A 21,727-nucleotide genomic window follows, 5' to 3' on the forward strand; every position below is an offset into this window, starting at 1 on the left:
GAGTACAGGAGTTTGGAGGTCATGTTGCGGCTGTACAGGACATTGGTTAGGCCACTGTTGGAATATTACGTGCAATTCTGGTCTCCTTCCTATCGGAAAGATGTTGTGTAACTTGAAAGGGTTCAGCAAAGATTTACAAGGACGTTGCCAGGGTTGGAGGATCTGAGCTACAGGGAGAGGCTGAACAGGCTGAGGCTGTTTTCCCTGGAGCGTTGGAGGCTGAGGGGTGACCTTATAGAGATTTACAAAATTATAAAGGGCATAGGGTAAATAGGCAAAGTCTTTTCCCTGGGGCTGGGGAGTCCAGAACTAGAGGGCATAGGTTCAGGGTGAGAGGGGAAAGATATAAAAGAGACATAAGGGGAAAGTTTTTCACACAGAGGGTGGTACGTGTGGGGAATGAGCTGCCAGAGGAAGTGGTGGGAGTTGGTACAATTACAACCTTTAAGAGACATCTGGATGGGCGTGTGAATGGGAAGGGTTTGGAGGGATTTGGGCTGCATGCTGGCAGGTGGGACTAGATAGGGTTGGGATATCTGGTCGGCACGGACGTTTCCATGCTGTACATCTCTGTGACTCTATGTGTTCTTTCATTGTGTAGCAAAATATGTAGCTTCTAAATCGACAATTTGATGTTGGTTCTGTGTTTTCTGCTGATGAGCCACCCCTCTGTTTGTGTTCCTTTAGGAAATCTGGTTACAGTCAGGAATATGCTGAGGAATATGCTGCAGTGTTTACTCCCGAACACTCACTGTTTTAGGGGATGACAGAACAGCCCTGGTACCTAAATGGTCCGGTGGAGGGCACACTGCCTCTTCACCCTGTTTTATACTTGTTCATTAGATGTGGGCATCACTGGCTGGATCACTATTTATTGTCCATCCCTAATTACCCAAAGGGCAGTTAAGAGTCAACCACCTCGCTGTGGGTCAGGAGTCACGTGTAGGCCAGACTAGGTCAGAATGGCAGCTTCCTTCCCTGAAGGACATTAGTGAACCAGGTTATAATTAGCAAGGGTTGCACGGTCATCATTTTATTCCAGATTTCTACTGCAGTGATTTTAATATCGGTTCTGCTGGGATGTGAACCTGTGTCCCAGACTTTAGAATGGGGTTTTAGATGACAAATTATGTGCTATTACAACTACACCACTGCTCCCTGGGGCTTCCCCAGCACCTCGGGTCTTTGACAGAGGAACAGCAAGAGGCCATTCAGCCCCTCGAGCCTATTACACAGGGACAGCAGTACATCATTCAGCCCCTTACACCTATTAGACAGGGACAGAAGAGGCTATTCAGCCCCTCGTATCTGTTACACTTGGACTACAGGAGGCCAATCCTCCCATGAGCCTGTCATGCAGGAACAGCAGGAGGCTACTCAGCCCGTCCAGGCTGTTACACAGATCCAGAGGGAGGTCATTCAGCCCCTTGCATCTGTTACAATGGAACAGGAGGAGGCCACTCAACCCCTTGTGTATGTCACACAGGAACAGGAGGAGGCCATTCAGCCTCTTGAGCTCTGTCACGCAGAAACGGCAGGAGGCCATTCAGCCCCTCGTGTCTGTCGCAAAGGGACAGCAGGAGGCCACTCAGCCCGTCGGTGTCTGTGCTGCGGAGTCGGGAGTGAAGAGGGGGCGGCGCCTGAGATTGCTGCGGTCCTCTGTGATTGGCTGAGCTGGCGGGTGGGGGGCGGGGTATCCGGGGAGTGGGCGGGACCTGTACACGCGGCGTTGTGGGCGGGGCGGGGCTGACGCCTTTATAAAAGAGCCGGCGGGCGCGCTCTCTTCCCCCATTCACAGAGAGAGCCGCCGCCGCCGTAGCCGCGATGAGCGTGTACGATCCGCTCGGGCCCCCGCGGAGGCCCTGGGACGAGGGCCGCCCGCCCCCGGCGTCCCCCTCCAAGCTGGGCCGGCGGGCGGCCTGGGCCTCGGCCTCCTCGCCCTCCCCGCCTCCGTACCCCCCGGAGCTGCCGCAGCTGAGCCCCGAGCTGCTGGGCCTGCGGGCCCGCGAGCGGCAGCAGCTGGCCGAGCTCAACGACCGCTTCGCCGGCTACGTGGAGCGCGTGCGCCGGCTCGAGCAGCAGAACCGCGCGCTGGCGCTCGAGCTGCAGGCGCTGCGCGAGCGCCACCGCGAGCCGCCCCGCCTGCACGCCCTCTACGAGCACGAGATCCGCGGGCTGCGCGCGCAGCTGGAGGCCGGCGGCGCCGACAAGGCCCGGATGGAGGCCGAGCGGGAGCGCATGCGCGCCGCCTACGCCCGCGCCAAGGAGCGGTACCAGGAGGAGCTGCGGGCGCGGCTGGAGGCCGAGGAGCGGCTGCAGCGGGCCCGCGACGGCGCCGACCGGGCGGCGCTGGCCAACAGCGGCCTGGAGGCCGGCATCGCCTCGCTGCTGGAGGAGATGGCCTTCCTGAGGAAGCTGCACGGCGAGGAGAGCGCCGAGCTGGAGGGCCGCCTGCAGGCCGCCGCCCTGGCCGTCACCATGGAGACCGGGGAGGCCGCGGCCGCCGCCGCCGCCGAGCCCGCCGGCCCCGAGCTCGCCCACGCCCTGCGCGACATCCGCCGCCAGTACGAGCGGCTGGCCCACAAGAACATGCAGGCGGCCGAGGACTGGTACCGCGCCAAGTTCGCCGCCGTCTCCGAGGCGGCCAGCCGCCACAGCCAGGCCGCCCGCTCCATCCGCCAGGAGACCGCCGGCTACCACCGCCTGCTGCAGGCCCGCGCCGCCGAGACCGAGCGCCTCAAGGAGGCCATCCAGGGCCTGCACCGGCAGCTCGAGGGGCTGGAGGAGCGGCAGGGCAAGGAGGTGCACAAGTACCAGGTCAGGGGGCACGGGGGAGGGGCACAAGTACCAGGTCAGGGGGCACGGGGGAGGGGCACAAGTACCAGGTCAGGGGGCACGGGGGAGGGGCACAAGTACCAGGTCAGGGGGCACGGGGGAGGGGCACAAGTACCAGGTCAGGGGGCACGGGGGAGGGGCACAAGTACCAGGTCAGGGGGCACGGGGGAGGGGCACAAGGACCAGGTCAGGGGGCACGGGGGAGGGGCACAAGGACCAGGTCAGGGGGCACGGGGGAGGGGCACAAGGACCAGGTCAGGGGGCACGGGGGAGGGGCACAAGGACCAGGTCAGGGGGCACGGGGGAGGGGCACAAGGACCAGGTCAGGGGGCACGGGGGAGGGGCACAAGGACCAGGTCAGGGGGCACGGGGGAGGGGCACAAGGACCAGGTCAGGGGGCACGGGGGAGGGGCACAAGGACCAGGTCAGGGGGCACGGGGGAGGGGCACAAGGACCAGGTCAGGGGGCACGGGGGAGGGGCACAAGGACCAGGTCAGGGGGCACGGGGGAGGGGCACAAGGACCAGGTCAGGGGGCACGGGGGAGGGGCACAAGGACCAGGTCAGGGGGCACGGGGGAGGGGCACAAGGACCAGGTCAGGGGGCACGGGGGAGGGGCACAAGGACCAGGTCAGGGGGCACGGGGGAGGGGCACAAGGACCAGGTCAGGGGGCACGGGGGAGGGGCACAAGGACCAGGTCAGGGGGCACGGGGGAGGGGCACAAGGACCAGGTCAGGGGGCACGGGGGAGGGGCACAAGGACCAGGTCAGGGGGCACGGGGGAGGGGCACAAGGACCAGGTCAGGGGGCACGGGGGAGGGGCACAAGGACCAGGTCAGGGGGCACGGGGGAGGGGCACAAGGACCAGGTCAGGGGGAGGGGCACAAGGACCAGGTCAGGGGGAGGGGCACTGGAGGAGGTGCACAAGTACCCGGGGGAAAACTGAGATGGGGTCACTGAGGGTGGGGAGGAGGGGGTGTGGGATGGTCGAAGCCCTACGCAGGCAACTATGGGCCGGGGGCGGTGGGGGAGAGCTGTGCACGGATTGGGATCACTGTTTGTTTTGGGGGGGGGGGGAAGGAGGGCTGCTGTGGAGGGTCACCCACATTAGGGGGTGGGAGGAGAGGGTCCGCACTGATATCTACATGACCTGGAGGGTTGGCAGGGTGAGGGGGTGCGCAAGCATAAAGTCAGGAGGGTCACTGTGTTGGGGAGGGGTTGGTTCACTGGGCGAGGGGGATAGGAACCTCAGAGGGTGGCATCAGTAGATGTGTGCCATGATCTGGATCAGTGTCAGGAGTAAACTTTATGGTTGAGTTTGGTCAAATCCTGAACAATATTTACAGGGATACAGCTCACCAAAAGAAAAATCAACTGGATAGCTCTACCAAAGAGCTAGCAGAGATAAGTAGGGTGAATGGCTTCCTTTCGAGCTGTCATTCTACCATTTACCAGGCAGTCAGGTAGAATGAGCAATTAAATCACCAGGGCATTGTAGGCTATGGGCCAGTTGTAAGTAAATGAGGTTAGCGTCATTTGGTGTTTGGCAAAGACATGATGGGCCGAAGGGCCTGGCTCTATGCTGTATGATTCTATGGCACTGGTGTCAGTTTCTCATCAAAGGCTTACAGTCATTGTTAAAAATGTTTGATTTTATGATGCAGTAAACTGAGTAAATGGCAATCCCTTTCGCTGTGGATGATTATAGATTGGTAAAATCTTTGACTAGTATTTTTAATCTCACTACTTTTCTGTTTCTGATGCTTTAATTAACAAAGGGCTACTCTCCTAAAGCAATAATTACAATTTTCTTCAATTTATCAGTTATTGGGAAATTAAACTGCTGCTACCAAACAGGCATTTGTCTTTATTGTCACTGATGTAGTGTTTGGTGCAGTGCCGAAAGAGGGCGGGTGAGGAGATAGAGATAATGGAGAGGAAAAAATCAGAGCGACAGAGTGAAAGAAAGGCCGAGGGGGATAAAGACAGGCAGGGCAAAGAAAAATGAGGGGGAAAGAAATGACAGGTTGGTAGAGGTCAGATGAAGACACCGATTGGGGACGGACGTGATTAAGCAGGGACAGAATTATTGATGAGTACATTCCCCAGATGATAACGCACTGCAGCAAAATTTTTCGAATGATGCTGATTGCAGAGGGAGGAGGGGGAGGGGTGAAGGGGACAGGGGAGGACGGATAGATGGCAAGGGCTGAGCCATCCAGCTGAGTGCATGGTTAACTTTAAACAATTCCAAACAAGATCCGTCGACTATCTTGAGAAATGCGTTTGATTTTATATCTTCAATGTCTTTATGTCGCTTGATAGTCTGACTGTGCATCCAAATCGGGGGAGGGGGCTAGCAGAGAACAGAGGTGCAAACAGGGGGAGGGATTAAGACTGGGACCGACAGAGAATGGGATAGGAGAATTGGCTTAAAATAGGGAGGAGGATAAAGACAATGACACGGGGCAATGCAGAAAAAAGATGATTGAAGACATGTAGAAGGATAGAAAGAACGGGACAGATAGAGATAGTGAGAGGAACAGAGGTGGGAATGGTAGAGGTAAAGTGAGTGATAGAGACAGTAAAAGCTGCAAATAGGAAGGAGACAAGCATTGAAAACACAAGAGAAAACAACACAGGCATAGATACAGGGATGAGAGGGTGAATGTTTGGTTGAGGGGATGAGTTAGTTACTGGGTGGTTCTGATTATTTGAGCTTGCTGCTGCTGCATGCTCAGTCTCTTTCTTTCTCTTGCTCTCTTTCCCCCTCTCCACACCCCCCCTTTTTTTTCCCCCTTTTTTTTCTCTTTTCTCTCCCTCTGTGTTACAGGAGAGGATCAGTGAGTTGGAGAAAGATATCAATGATGCCAAACAAGAGATGGCTCGTTACCTGAGAGAATACCAAGACCTCCTCAATGTCAAGATGGCTTTAGATATTGAGATTGCAGCTTACAGGTAGGCCATCATTCACTGCTCAAGGCACAGGATTAGAACAGCATCTGGTACATCAGAGGTAAATCCTGTCCCCTCTCCATCTGCTGGACTGTCTCACTTATCCTTTTGTTTCTTGTTCTGTCATTTTACTTCTCTCTCCATTTGACTACTTTCTCCCTTTTTGTCTGTCAGGGAAAACAGCCCCAGCCTGTCCACCCTCTCCCCATAGCTCAAACCCTCCAACCCTGGCAACATCCTTGTAAATCTTTTCTGAATTCGTTCAAGTTTCGCAACATCCTTACAATAAGAAGGAGACCAGAATTGCGCACACTATTCCAACAGTGGCCTAAACCATGTTCTGTACAGCTGCAATATGACCTCCCTCCTGTACTCAATGTACTGACCAATAAAGGAAAGTATGTCAAACACCACCTTCACTATCCTAGTCACCTGTGACTCCAATTTCATGGAGCTATGCACCTGCACCTCTAGGACTCTTATTAATCAGCACTCCCCAAGACCTTACCGTTAAGTGTATAAACCCTGTCCTGATTTTTCTTTTCAAAAGTGCAGTACTTCACATTTATCTAAATTAAACTCCACCTGGCCACTCCTCAGCACATTGGCCCATCTGATCGGGGTGCCATTGGCCCATCTGATCGGACCTTTTGCTTGTCCACTACACCTCCAATTTTGGTGTCATCTGCAAACTTACTAACTGTACCTCTTATGTTCATATCCAAATCATTTGTGTAAATGATGAAAAGTGGACCCAGCACCGATCCTTGTGGCACACCACTGGTCACAGGCCTCCAGTCAGAAAAACAACCCTCCACTGCCACCCTCTGTCTTCTACCTTTTTGAGCCTGTTCTGTATCCAAATGGCTAGTTCTCAGATTCCCTATGATCTAACCTTATGGACAAATCCACCATGAGGAACCTTGCTGAATGCCTTGCTATAACTGTTCTTTCTATCTCTCCATCTCTTGAGTAACTTGCGGGAGCTGATTTCAATGGAGCAGGGAGAGCTGGTTGGATAGACTGGAGCTGAGGGCTGGCAGGATTAACATTAGCTGAACAATGTGTGACCTTCAGACAAGAGATGGTTTGTGTCCAGTTGAGCCTTATCCCTCAAAATGGGAGGGTTGAACAAATAGCAGGTGGCTCAGTGGTTAGCACTGCTGCCTCACACCAGGGAACTGGGTTCGATTCCAGCCTCAGGAGTGTGTGGAGTTTGTACATTCTCCTCATGTCTTTGTGGGTTCCCCCTGGGTCTTTCGCATCTCATTCTGAAGGGTCATCCCTTCACTCTGAAGCAGTGCTTTTGTTCTTCCTGATTTATGTTAATGGTTTACATTTTGGTGTGTAGGGATAACTTTAAAGTTTAAATGTGATACAAAACTTGGTGGATTGTAATCGATTGAGGAGGGCAGTCACTAGGCTAGCAATCTCAAATGTTTTGGGGATGTGGGTTCTATTCCCAGGACAGAAGCTGCTGGAATTGAAATGCTCGAACAAAAATCTAGAATTGAAAGCTCATCTCATCAATGGTCATAAAAACCCACCATATCCCTATCTCTCCAGGGAGGGGAATCTGTTCTTACTCCATCTATGGCTCCAGTTAACTCTCAAATACCCTGTAACATGGTCCAGCCCAAGACAGTTAGGGATGGGTACTGACCGTTGGTCTGGGTCAGTGCTGCCCACTTTACAGGGCAGAGTAAACGAAAAGTGATGGAGGGTTTGACAGTGTACAGGAAGCAGTGATCTCTTCTTGTGGGGATCCAGGGTTGAGGCCGTCAGCATGAGAGGGGGACACTTTATTCCAGCTGGGGATGTGGGGAGAGTGTGGACTCGGGAGTTGTTGAAGCAGCAGAAAGCTAAATGAATAAATGAGGGAGAAAGGGATCAGGTGAGATGACCAGGAATGGCAAACGCTGCAGGTAAAGCATAAATACTAGCATGGAGCGGTTGAGCTGATCGGTCTGTCAGTGTTTATAAGTACTGTGATGTCACACCTGGCTCTCCCATTCCAACTTGTCCAATGGTTCTGTTAACTTCCCAGTGACTCATGTTAACTGTTGGAGAATTTAACACAGCCAAATATTTTACATAGGTTTGAAATCCCCACTAGTGTGTGACAGTGTGAGAACAGAAAATGGTAAGGTAAATGAAAATGGGAGAGAGAAAATGAGTTGGGAGTGGAGGAGAGTGAGAAAGAGAGCAAAAGGGAGTGTGTGGGAATGTGACATGGGTAAAACAGAAAGGAGAGGTCGATACTGTCTGTGTTCAACTGGCTATCTCTCATTGTGTTCCTTTTTGTGTCTCCTGTTTAGGAAACTGCTGGAGGGTGAGGAATTCCGGTTCAGCTTGTCCTCAGTGCATCCCTACAGTTAGTCATCCATCTGCAGAATGTTGACCATGTGGTCCCATAGCTGACAACACAGAGCACTCATTAGCCATTACCCTGTGGTTGTCTTAAATTCCCTGTTCCCCTTCCATTTTCATAGAGACCAGTTACTGAGACCTGCTGACCCTGACCAAAAACCAAATTCCAAGTTTACACGCAGGACCGGAAGTGTTAGTGTGCCCGTGCATTTAAACACTATTCAGTTGAATGTTCCAGTTTGAAATGGAATAACATGCTAATATTGGCTGTTCCAGTCTCTCCCCTCCCCACCTTCCCAGTCTGTCTGTGAGACCCACTGGTCTCAACCTGGGAAGGAAATCTTCTGTCCCATTCGCACCATGATCCTGTCCCCTCTCATCCCTGACCCTGTGGCTTCTGATCTCCTTGCCCCTCACCCTCTGCAACGTGCCCTCTGAGTCAGTGTGATCCCACTGAGGGGTAAAATTCCTGGTTAAAAAGGAGCGATCACACAATCGGACTGAGCCGAGGAGTCAGAAAATGATAGATGAGAGTGACACCTTAGACAGGAAGTGTGTGTAACAGAGGGACATGGGGAGTGACTGAGGAAAAGTGTCAGAGACCACGCACCCAATGATGCAGTGACAGACAAAGAAACACAGATTGCAAGAGCAAGAATAAGAGGGAGGGAGGGGCATGGGGAAAGACTGAAAGTGACAAAAAGACGAGGTAACACAGTGATGGAGACAGAGACATGGATACAGCGAAAGAAAGGAGAATGACTGGCAGTGTAACAGACCAAGATTGAGGTAGTGAGACACAGAAACAAAGATGCAGAGAGAGAGCCACACACACAGAAGGTAACAGCTTTAGAAAAGCAGAAATTAAAGGAGACGGAGAGGAATACATAGTGCTGGAGACCTGGAGAATGACAAAGTAACAGATGAGTGTGAAAGAGATGGAGACTAATTTGATTTTTTTTTGTAGAACCATGGACCTAATTACAGTGAAAAAGCTTAGTTTTGTGAGCAGTACAGAGCAAGGCACAAGTTATACTGCACAGGAAGTGCACAAAGCAAGATCAATATTTATAAGATCAACATTATTTAAAGTTAGAGAAAGTTAACGGCAGGGAAGAAACTGTTCCTGAATCTATTGGTGTATGTGTTCAGGCTTCAGTATCTTTTGCCTGACAGAAGAGCTTGTAGGAGAGCATTACTGGGGTGGGAGGGGGCTTTGTTGGCAGCAAGGGGGTAAATGGAGTCTGTGGATGAAAGGTCAGCTTCTGTGATGGTCTGGACTGTGTACAAAACAGTGACACAGGGTGAGAATGTAACAGAGGTACCTGGAGAGTGTGTCAGGTAGAGGTAAAGAATATCCGCATGAGAGAGATTAACAGAAAAATGAGGGGCATAGAAATTGATAAAGATAGAAGTAATTGAGGCAGAGGAATGGGCAATAAATTCTGGCCTAACCAGGGATTGTCACACCCATTACTGAATGAGAGAGAGAGAGAGAGAGAGCAATAGTGATAGAGAGACCGTAAGTAACCAAGTCTCAGATAGAAAGAGATAGTTGATAGTGGAAAAAGTCACAAAATAAAAAGACAGGATGCTGAGGATCTGCAATAAAAACAAATTGCTGGAGTGACTCAGCATATCTGGCAGGATCTGTAGAGAAAAAGCAGAGTTAATGTTTTGAGTCCTGTGTGACCTTTAAGGGTCACTAGATCTTTGTTTCTCTGTGCTGAGTTTCTCCAGCAATTCCTGTTTTGTTTAGCAAAGTAATAGAGAAAGTGAGTATAACAATGACAGAGGGTCAGAGTAAAACATAGAAGCACAGGGACAGCAATAATCAGACATGAAGAGCAGAGAGATGGACAGACGGGAACATGTACAGGATAATGGGGAGACAGTGACTAAGGCAGCAAGGTAGAGTTACTGGGCACAGACAGATTGAATACCACAGATATGTAGAGTGAAAGAAACAGACTTAAAAATGGGGAGAGTGAGAGACCGAATGATAGATGCAGAGAAAGATACAATTCACAAATACAGTGAAACCTCGAGGAATATAGATACAAATAGAAAAGCAACAGAGTAAAGAGGAAGGCTGATACAAACGTGTGGACTAAGGGCTGGGATATGGGGTTGGAATGGTGAGGTGGCTTTATTGACTGGAGCAGAATTGATGGGCTGAAGGGTTATCTGAGCTGTAGATCTCTCTTAACAGTGTAAGCAGAGATGGGGAGAAGAAAGGATATGACGTGAGGTTGTATTGAGAAATAGAGGGTGGGGATGACAGAGGTACAGACCCCAGGAAATGAGGGAGACTGAAATGAAGAGGAGCCCCTGGACATAGAGACAGACTTTATAAAGCTGGAGCAAGGGTAGGCATGGACTTAATCTCAGTTAGATCACTTACACACTGAAATCTGGAAAAGTCTGAGGTGAATGCAGAAGCAGAAAAAGTAGTGGTCCCAGGGCATGGAGAAATGGGCCCAGTGAAACAATCTAATTCCAAACTAGTCATGTAAGTGTTAGGCTCTCAGGCGCTCCCATCTGCTGCAGTCTGAGATGTCTGTGTGTAGCCACCACTGACACTGAGACTCCCACACACTACAGCAAGCTCTCTGAATGTAACTGGCTAGTACTGCCTGCCCAGTTACCATATGGGCTCATAGCTCACTGGTGTGGATAAACAGCCAGCACCAAGACACCACCGTCTGAGAGCACACACAACTCATTCCACGAGATGGCCAGTACCCCCAACTGTCTGTTACTGTCCCCAATCTTGCAGCATCTCCTGGAAGTGACCATCTGGAATCTACAGAAACTGTGGACAGGTTTGAGATTAGACTTTCTCTGCTTCTAACAATGTGTGGATTTCTAACCAGAACACCCAGCCCTGGTACTCACAATTCCTCACTCCCTCCCTCCCTCATGTCCCCCACTCTTCCCTTCTCACCTCATTTACTCCCTCCCTGCTCCCCTCATCCCTCACTGTTCCCCTCATCCCTCACTGTTCCTTCCTCCCTCAGTAAGGTGAAGGTCAATGTAATTGTTTTTGAGACAATGCAAATGTAATTAGGAAAACTGGTCTGGAAATTCCAATTGGTCAGCAAACAAATTGAAGGTCAAACAAAAAGATCACTGTGTGGGGAGTGACAAGAAGGCAGTGTGGATTGCTGTAGATCCAATATGAGGGGAGGTGACAATGATATGTGGGTCCCGTCTATGCATTGTAATGGATCCAATGTGAGGGGGGGATACAACAGTGTCAAATGGGCCTTGTCTGGGATCCAGTGTGTGGGGGAGTGACAGTGACAAGTGGGTCACTGGATCTGTTTTTTGGGGGGTGGGGGGGAGGGGGAAGAGAGCGGAGAGAGAAGTGGTGGTGGTGGTGGTGGTTGTGTCAAGTGGGCCTTGTTTGTGGATCTCAATGGATCCAGTGTGACGGGTGACCGTATGAGGTGGGCCCTGTCTGAAAGATTACAGACCAGTTGTTAATAATGTAACTGCTTATGTGGCTGTGTGTGAAGATCACTGCACTATTCCTTCACACTGCTTTGGAGGTTAGACTAATTAATGGAGTAACTTAGAATTTGCTGGATATTATCTCTACTGTAAAATCATTAACATCAATGAAATGCATCATGCTCAACTAATAAAATTCTTGCAGAAAAGTCAAACTGTCTATTGGTCTTATTCTGCAAACTGCAATGATGAGAGCACGAGGACCTGGTTTTGGATGGTATGATCCCAGCTAATGGTATTACTGGACAGCACAGCGCAGCTCAGAATAAAATTGGGATTGTAGTGATCTGTCACTGAGACACAATCACAAGAGGGTTCTGTGTTAGTAACAGGACAGTAAGTTCATTGAACAGATGAAGAAATAAATAAAAATCAAACTTGTGTAAACATAGAATCATAACATAGAGCAGTACAGCACAGAACAGGCCCTTCAGCCCATGATGTTGTACCAACCATTGATCCTCATGTAAGGTAAACCTACTGCACAAACCCTCATTTCTGTGGCCATATGCATGTCCAGCAGTCTCTTAAATATCCCTAATGACCTTGCTTCCACAACTGCTGCTGCTGGTGACACATTCCATGCTCTCAACTCTGCATAAAGAACCTGCCTCTGACATCCCCTCTATACTTTCTGCCAAACAGGTTACACCTATGACCCTTCATGTTAACCATTTCTACCCTGGGAAAAAGTCTCTGGCTATCAACTCTATCTCTGCCTCTCATTTATCATGATTTGGAGATGCCGGTGTTGGACTGGGGTGTACAAAGTTTAAACATCACACAACACCAGGTTATAGTCCAACAGGTTTAATTTGAAGCACTAGCTTTCGGAGCGTCGCTCCTTCATCAGGTGATTATGGAGGGCTTGATCATAACAGGATTTATAGCAAAAATTTGCAGTGTGATGTAACTGAAAATATACATTGAAAAATTGATTCTGTTAAGCCTTTCATCTGTTAGAATACAGTGATAGTTTCACTTCTTTCATGTGTAAATCACAAAACTTTTTTAAAAGTTGCATTCTTGGGTTGGCTGTTAACAAGAGTGATAGCTAGACAATATGTTGAAGGTGTTAGCTCCGTGTTCTGTCTTATGACCCGATGTTTAGGTTGATTCTAATCTTAAAAAGTGAGATAACAGTATTACATAAATTCATGCAGTTTTTGAGCTCAGTTCTACATGAATGTATGCAGTTTTTCAGCAAAGTGCAATGTAACTCTGCAAGTACAAATTCACCCCACACAATATATGGCTGCATGTGGGTCTGTGTGTCTCTCTGTCTGGGGTGGGGGTTGTGGGTGTGTAGTGAGTGCAATGTGTCTTAAGTCTGTGAAGGGGTGCATGTGAGTGGAGGAGTGTGTGGGTGTCTGTGTACCTGTCTGTGTAGTGCAATGGTGATCACCTGTCCCAAGGTCCCAGTTGAGGCCCTCCCTCTGGGTACTGAACTTAGCTATCAGCCTCTGCTTGGCCTCTTTCCTCTGCTCACTCAGCCTTAAACCTTCAGATGACCATCCTCCAAGGTGGACTTTGGGACAGGCAGAGGAAAGTGGCCAAGCAGAGGCTGATAGCTAAGTTCAGTACCCAGAGGGAGGGCCTCAACTGGGACCTTGGGTTCATGTCACAGTACAGGTGATCACCGTTGCACCGCACCCTCTCTCATACACACAGACGCAGGTACGCAGACACGTACAGACACCCAACCATACTTGTATCGACACACTCATGCACCCCCTCAGACTTAAGACACTGCACTCACTACACACACTTTCTCACACTCTCAACCCCCACCCCAGACAGACAAAGACCCACATGCACACATTTTGTGGGGTGAATTTGTACTTGCAGAGTTACATTGCACTTTGCTGAAAAACTGCATACATTCGTGTAGAACTGAGCTCAAAAACTGCATGAATTTATGTAAAACTGTTGTCTCACTTTTTAAGATTGATTCTAATCTTAAAATCAGGTCATAGACAGAACACGGGGCTAACACCTTCAACATATTGTCTAGCTATCACCATTAGATTAGACTTAGTGTGGAAACAGGCCCTTCGGCCCAACAAGTCCACACCGACCCGCCGAAGCGCAACCCACCCATACCCCTACATTTACCCCTTACCTAACACTATGGGCAATTTAGCATAGCCAATTCACCTGACCCGCACATCTTTGTGACTGTGGGAGGAAACCGGAGGAAACCCACGCAGACACGGGGAGAACGTGCAAACTCCACACAGTCAGTCGCCTGAGTCGGGAATTGAACCCGGGTCTACAGGCGCTGCGAGGCAGCAGTGCTAACCACTGTGCCACCGTGCCGCCCATAGCCAACCCCAGAATGCAACCTTTTTTAAAAAAGTTGTGATTTACACATAAGAAGTCAAACTATCACTGAAAAATTGATTGTTAAGCCTTTCATCTGTTAGAATACAATGCATAATTTCAGTTACATCATACTGGAAATTTTTGCTATAAATTGTTACGATCAAGCCCTCCACAATCACCTGATGAAGGAGCGTTGCTCCGAAAGCTAGTGTGCTTCCAATTAAACCTGTTGGACTATAACCTGGTGTTGTGATTTTTAAACTTATTATCTTGTACACCTGAATTAGGTCCCCTCTCTTTCCTCCCCCCCCCACCCCTTTGTTTTCCAATTGAAAAGTCCAAGCTCAGTCAAACTTTGTAAGATAAGTCCTCCAGTCCAGGCAGCATCCTGGTAAACCTCTGAACCCTTTTCAAAGCATCCACATCTTTCCTATAATAGGGCGACCAGAACTGGACACCGTATTCCAAGTGCGGTCTAACCAAAGTTTTATAGAGCTGCAACAAGATCTCACGGCTCTTGAACTCAATTCCCCTGTTAATGAAGGCCCAAACACCATATGTTTTCTTAACAACCCTGTGGCAATTTTAAGGGATCCTTGTTCCTGCACACAAAGATCTTGCTGTTCCTCCATACTGCCAAGAATTGTCTTTAATCCTGTACTCAACTTTCAAATTCGACCTTCCAAAATGCATCACTTTGCATTTAGCCAGGTTGGACTCCATCTGCCACTTCTCAGCCCATCTCCCCATCCTGTCAATGTCCCACTGCAGACTACAACAGTCTGCTATACTGTTATACCTCCAACCTTTGTGTCATCTGCAAACTTGCTAACCCATCCTTCAATCTCATCATCCAAGTCATTAATAAAAATTATAGAGTAGAGGCCCTGTGGGACGCCACTCACTACTGCCTTCCAGGCAGAATACTTTCCTTCCGCTACCACTCAACCAGCCAATTCTGTATCCAGACAGCTAAATTTCTCTGTATCCCATTCCTTCTGAACAAGCCTACCATGGGGAACCTTATCAAATAATGCTGAAATCCATGTAGACCACATCCACAACTCAACCCTCATCAAATTGTCTAGTAACATCCTCAAAGAACTCAATAAGATTTGTGAGGCATGACCTGTCCCTCACAAAGCCATGCTCTTCCAGATGGTCATAAATCCTACCCCTCAGAATCCTTTCTAACACCTTGTAGATGGCAGATGTGAGACTGTCTGGTCTGTAATTGCTGGGGATTTCCCTATTTCCTTTCTTGAAGAGAGGAATTACATTTGCTCCCCTCCAGTCCTCAGGTCCGACTCTGATGGAGAGCGAGGATGCAAAGATCTTCGCAAGTGGCAAAGCAATCTCATCTCTCACTTCCCAAAGCAGCCGAGGACGAATCTGGTCTGGTCCTGGCGACTTGTCAATCTTAATGTTTGTCAAAATTTTCAGCACATCAGCTTCCGCTATCTCTATCCGTTCCAGCATACTTACCTGCTCCGCTATGGTTTCATTCACTACAAGGTCCTTTTCTTTAGTAAAGACAGAAGCAAAAAACTCATTTAGGGCTTCCCCTACCTCCTCAGACTCTGTACACAAGTTCCCTGTGCTATCCCTGATCGGCCCTACTCTTTCTGTGATCATTCTCTTATTCCTCACATGTAAAATGCCTTTGGATTCTCCCTAATCCTTCCTGCCAAGCCTATTTCATGCCCCCTCCTGGCTCTCAGACCATTTTTGAGCTCCTTCCTCGCCTGCCTGTAATCCTCTAGAGCTGAGCTTGAGCCTAGCTTCCTCCATCTTACGTAAGCTGCCTTCTTTCTTTTGACAATATGCTCCTCTGCTCTCGTCATCCAAGGTTCCTTTATCTTACCCCTTCTTGCCTGTCTCAGAGGAACACATTTATGCATCACTCACAACAACTGTTCCTTAAACACAGTCTCCACGTGCCTATAGTGCCCTTTCCATGGAACAATTGCTCCCAGTCCATGCTTCCCAACTCACGTCTGATAGCATCATAGTTGCCTTTTCCCCAATTAAATATCCTCCCATTGGGCCTGCTTCTCTCCTCCATAGCTTTGTAGAATGTGAAGCAGTTGTGGTCACTATCACCAAAATGCTCTCCCACCACAAGATAACGAAAGAGCAAAATGAGTTCTCTACCTGTGTCTCAATAGTATTCTGTTCAGAGGCTGAAATCTGGAGATGTCATCCCTCAATTTTTATTTTGGAAAGATTTTCCCCATTTCTATCCTGAGAGTTCTGGAGTCTACTTATGTGAATGTCCACAAAACTGAGAGTTAGACTATCTCAGTTTCTAATAGCCTGCAGATTTCTACCAAAGCACTCTGCTTAGAGTGTAAATAAACTTTAACAGTAACTCTTGATTTTTCTAAAACAATCTCAAGGAGTGTAGGTACTTGCTTCTGACGCCAGTCATTGCACCTCTAATCTTTCCTAAAAACCTGCTTCTCCAACTTTCCTGTGCTCAAAACATTCATAGAGTCAGAGAGATGTACAGCATGGAAACAGACCCTCCGGTCCAACCCGCCCATGCCGACCAGATACCCCAACCCAATCTAGTCCCACCTGCCAGCACCTGGCCCATATCCCTCCAAACCCTTCCTATTCATATACCCATCCAGATGCCTTTTAAATGTTGCAATTGTACCAGCCTCCACCACTTCCTCTGGCAGCTCATTCCATACACGTACCACCCTCTGTGTGAAAAAGTTGCCCCTTGGGTCTCTTATATCTTTCCCCTCTCACTCTAAACCTATACCCTCTAGTTCTGGACTCCCCCGCCCCAGGGAAAAGACTTTGCCTATTTATCCTATCCATGTCCCTCATGATTTTATAAACATCTGTAAGGTCACTCCTCAGCCTCTGACACTCCAGGGAAAACAGCCCCAGCCTGTTCAGCCTCTCCCTGTAGCTCAGATCCTCCAACCCTGGCAACATCCTTGTCAATCTCGTCTGAACCCTTTCAAGTTTCACAACATGTTTCCGATAGGAAGACCAGAATTGCACGCAATATTCCAACAGTGGCCTAACCAATGTCCTGTACAGCCGCAACATGACCTCCCAACTCCTGTCTTGAGAATTCTAAGTGGAAACAAGGAAATGGTCTTCAAATTTCACTTGTTGTAAACTCCACTGAATAAATATCTTTGACCATTAACACACAAGGAGTTCACAGTCCCTCAGGCATTTGCTACATGGGGTCACTATTACAGAAGCTCTCTCAGTTTGAATATAATTTTTTTAAGAAAAAACTGTGCAAAAGAATCCAGCAACCGTCTGTCACTATTTTGAAATCCAATTTTTTTCTTTTATAAAACAAACCTTTCATCACCCTGCATAGTATCCCAGAGACAGAGTAAGACAAGCATGCTGCAGAGACATCAGAGAGAGAAAGAAAAATGGGAGTTAAACACATTCTGGGGAAGAGAAAAGCAGAGGAAGAGATTAATCAGATACTGGAGCAAGAGAGAGGCAGGAGGTAAACACACACCTTGAGGATACAGAAGTAAAATAGAATAAAGCAAATTCTAGGGAAATATACAGAAACAGTATTCTGTACCTAACCCTGTGCTGTCCCTGTCCTGGGAGTGTTTGATGGGGGACAGTGTAGAGGGAGCTTTACTCTGTATCTAACAAAGTGCTGTCCCTGTCCTGGGAGTGTTTGATGGGGGCAGTGTAGAGGGAGCTTCACTCTGTATCTAACCTTGTGCTGTCCCTGTCCTGGGAGGGTTTGATGGGGACAGTGTAGAGGGAGCTTTACTCTGTATCTAACCTTGTGCTGTCCCTGTCCTGGGAGTGTTTGATGGGGACAGTGTAGAGGGAGCTTTATTCTGTATCTAACCTTGTGCTGTCCCTGTCCTGGGAGTGTTTGATGGGGACAGTGTAGACGGAGCTTTACTCTGTATCTAATCCCGTGCTGTCCCTGTCCTGGGAGGGTTTGATGGGGACAGTGTAGACGGAGCTTTACTCTGTATCTAACCTTGTGCTGATATGCAAGAAAACCAACTTCAGCCAAAGGGACACCAGTTTCTACAGCATGGAAGGAGGGTGCTGATGATTGGATTATGGTCGACATGAAGATACAATGGAGACATTTGGGACTGGTTCTGGGGGAAGTGAGACCTGTACAAACTGGACAGGTACACTTGGGCAGGACTGGGATGGATATTCTTGGGGAGGTGGGTGGGGTTACCTGGTAGAGTGGTTGGGGAGGGTTTAAATTGAATTGAATTTATTGTCATGTGTACTGAGGCACAGTGAAAAACTTTGTCGTGTGAGCAATACAGGAAGCTCACAGAGTTAAGGAGCATAGATAAGTAAATAATAGGTAAACAGCAGCAAAAACAAAACCACAGGTACGGGGGAATGTTAAGAGTTTGAGAGTCCATTCAGTATTCTAACAGCAGTAGGGTAGAAACTGTTTTGGAACCGGCTGGTGTGTGTGTTCAGGCATCTGTACCTTCTCCCTGATGGTAGAGGATGTAGAAAATCATTGCCAGGGTGGGATGGAGCTTTGAGAATGCTGGCGGCCTTTCCTTGACAGTGGGCCTGGGAGATGGATTCTACAGATGGGAGATTGACCTTTGTGATTGTCTGGGCTGAGTTCACCACTCTCTGTAACCGTCTCTAATCTGGAATGGTACAGTTACCATACCAGGTAGTGGTACATCCAGACAGAATGCTCTCGATGGCACATTTATAAAAGTTGGCAAGGGTATTCACCATCATGGCACATTTCCTCAGCTGTCTGAGGAAGAAGAGACATTGTTGGGCCTTTGTAACCAGTGCGTCCATGTGAAGAGTCCAGGAAATCTTGTTGTGGATGACCACTCCCAGGAGCCTGACACTCCACTCTCCACTCGTTCCACCTCTGCAGTTAATGTGTAGGGAGGGGCATGAGTAACATCCGTCAAAAGTCAGTCATGAATTCTTTTGGTTTTGCCGGCATTGAGAGCTAGGTTGTTCTCGGTGCACCATTTTTCCAGGTCTTCCACCTCCTGTCTGTAGTCTGTTTCGTCGCCATCTGAGATTTGAGCAACTATGGTGGTGTAAGTGGCATTAGTCTGGTATTTGGTGACACAGTCACGGGCACATAGTGAGTACAGCAGGGGGCTGAGTACACACCCCTGGGGGGCTCCAGTGTTGAGTGTTAGTGAGGATGAAATATTGTCCCCAATCTTCACTGATTGTGGCCTGTGGGTCAGGAAACTGTGGATCCAGTTGCAGAGAGTGGGGCTTAGTCTGAGATCACTAAGTTTAGTAATCAGTCTCAAGGGGATACTAGTGTTGAAGGCTGAACTGTCGTCAATGAGTAGGATTCTTACAGAGCTGTTCTTGGTGTCAAGATATTCTAGGGAGGAGAGAAAGGCAAGTGATATGGCATCTGACGTGGAAATGTTGGTCCGATAGGCAGATTGGAGTGGGTCAAGAGGAGTGGGGGGCTGGAGTTGATTAATGCCATGACCAGCCTTTCAAAGCACTTCATGACCATCAAAGTTAGGGCCACTGGACGGTAGTCATTGAGAGATGCTGCATGAGCCTTCAGTAAGTGTGGCAGGGGGATGGGAACCAGAGGAGGAGGGCAGCAGATGCAGAAATTAAGGCAGAGGTATAAACCAAGGAAAACATAACTAAGGAGAACAACAACAGGCTGGGAAATGTTACTGAAAAGAGCAGGGGAGGTGGTCCCTGAAATGCATATGTTTCAACGTGAGAAGTCTAATCAGCAAGGGAGATCAACTTCGAGTTTTGGTTAGCCCTTGGCATTATGACATTGTTGTGATTACGGGCTGTCAGCTGAATGTCCCAGGATTTCGATGTTTCAGGTGTGATAGGAGGGGATGTCAATGGGATGGAGGAGTTGCATTACTGTAAAAGGAGTGTCTCACAGCTGGACTGAGGGAGGACACATCCAGAGACTCGTGCAATGAGGCAAAACAAGTAGGAATCAAGATTAGGAAAGGGGAAATCACAGTGCTGGGGGGTATACTACAGTCTTCCCAACAGCCAGCGGGAGATAAAGGAGAAATTATGGAGACAGAGTTTGGAAAGGTGTAACTTTCTAACTTTCCCTGTGTTGGGTGGCACTCACTTCATGCTAGGGCTTGGATGGGGCCATTCAGGAGGGTTTCTTGACACAGTATGTAAAGAGTTCAACCAGGGAAGGGGTTATACTGGACCTGGCTTAGGCTCATGATCCAGGCCAGGAGAGTGAAGTTTCAGTGGGGGAGCATTTCGGGAGTCGTGACCAAAAAACCATGAGTTTTAAGACACTCATGGATAGGGGTAACAGCAGTCCTCGGGTGATGGTGTTAAATTGGGGGAAGGTAAACTGCAACAATGTTAGGCAGGAACTGGAGAGAGTCGACTGGAGGCGGCTGTTTGAGGATAAATCTACATCGGACATGTGAGAGAATTTGGCAGTTGATAATAGTCATAGAGATGTACAGCACGGAAACAGACCCTTCGGTCCAACCCGTCTATGCCGACCAGATATCCCAACCTAATCTAGTCCCACCTGCCAAAACCTGGCCCATATCCCTCCAAACCCTTCCTATTCATATAGCCATCCAAATGCCTCTTAAATGTTGCAATTGTACCAGTCTCCACCACTTCCTCTGGCAGCTCATTCCATACACGTACCACTCTCTGCGTGAAAACATTGCCCCTTAGATCCCTTTTATATCTTCCCTTCTCACACTAGACCTATGCCCTCTAGTTCTGGACTCCCCCACTCCAGGGGAAAGACTTTGTCTATTTATTCTGTCCACGCCCCTCACAGTTTTATAAACCTCCGACGCTCCAGTGTTGCTGAACAAAGAGACCTTGGAGTGCAGGCTCATAGCTCCTTGAAAGTGGAGTCGCAGGTAGATAGGATAGTGAAGAAGGCGTTTGGTATGCTTTCCTTTATTGGTCAGAGTATTGAGTACAGGAGTTGGGAGGTCATGTTGTGGCTGTACAGGACATTGGTTAGGCCACTGTTGGAATATTGCGTGCAATTCTGGTCTCCTTCCTATCGGAAAGATGTTGTGAAACTTGGAAGAGTTCAGAAAAGATTTACAAGAATGTTACCAAGGTTGGAGGATCTGAGCTACAGGGAGAGGCTGAACAGGCTGGGGCTGTTTTCCCTGGAATGTCGGAGGCTGAGGGGTGATCTTATAAAATCATGAGGGGCATGGATAGGATAGATAGACAAAGTCTTTTCCCTGGGGTCGGGGAGACCAGAACTAGAGGGCATAGGTTTAGGGTGAGAGGGGAAAGATATAAAAGAGACCTAAGGGGCAACTTTTTTACGCAGAGGGTTGTACGTGTATGGAATGAGCTGCCAGAGGAAATGGTGGAGGCTGGTACAATTGCAACATTTAAGAGGCATTTGGATGGGTATATGAATAGAAAGGGTTTGGAGGGATATGGGCTGGGTGCTGGCAGGTGGGACTAGATTGGGTTGGGATATCTGGTCGGCGTGGACGGGTTGGACCGAAGGCTCTGTTTCTGTGCTGTACATCTCTATGACTCACGATTTGAAGACACCGGTGTTGGACCGGGGTGTACAGAGTTAAAAATCACACAACACCATGTTATAGTCCAACAGGAGTGTCGCTCCGAGAGCTAGTGCTTCCAAATAAACCTGTTGGACTTTAACCTGGTGCTGTGTGATTTTTATCTATGACTCACAGCCCTCTCCAGGAGGAAATCCCTCCTCATCGCAGTTTT

General features: G+C 48.9%; 1 protein-coding gene across 2 annotated transcripts; it reads left to right on the plus strand.

Annotated features, from left to right (window-relative positions):
- Positions 1-1,802: 1,802 nt before the first annotated feature.
- On the plus strand, positions 1,803-11,463 carry LOC132822155 (neurofilament light polypeptide-like). 2 transcript variants are annotated; one of them, XM_060835261.1, is made up of 3 exons: positions 1,803-2,817; positions 5,667-5,791; positions 8,107-11,463. In XM_060835261.1, the coding sequence occupies exons 1-3, from the start codon at positions 1,825-1,827 to the stop codon at positions 8,165-8,167; spliced, it is 1,179 nt and encodes a 392-aa protein (XP_060691244.1). In that variant the 5' UTR covers positions 1,803-1,824; the 3' UTR covers positions 8,168-11,463. The 2 variants fall into 2 exon arrangements, with proteins under 2 accessions (XP_060691244.1, XP_060691314.1); XM_060835331.1 differs by lacking the exon at positions 5,667-5,791.
- The last annotated feature ends 10,264 nt before the right edge of the window (positions 11,464-21,727 follow it).

The sequence above is a fragment of the Hemiscyllium ocellatum genome, chromosome 1 (genome assembly GCF_020745735.1).
Source record: "Hemiscyllium ocellatum isolate sHemOce1 chromosome 1, sHemOce1.pat.X.cur, whole genome shotgun sequence".
Taxonomy (NCBI): Eukaryota; Metazoa; Chordata; class Chondrichthyes; order Orectolobiformes; family Hemiscylliidae; genus Hemiscyllium; species Hemiscyllium ocellatum.

Coding starts and splice junctions, on each gene's coding strand:
- LOC132822155 (XM_060835261.1), top strand. CDS start 1,825: ATGAGCGTGTACGATCCGCTCGGGCCCCCGCGGAGGCCCTGGGACGAG. Junction 2,818..5,666: donor AGGAGGTGCACAAGTACCAG/GTCAGGGGGCAC, acceptor TCTGTGTTACAG/GAGAGGATCAGTGAGTTGGA. Junction 5,792..8,106: donor ATTGAGATTGCAGCTTACAG/GTAGGCCATCAT, acceptor TCTCCTGTTTAG/GAAACTGCTGGAGGGTGAGG.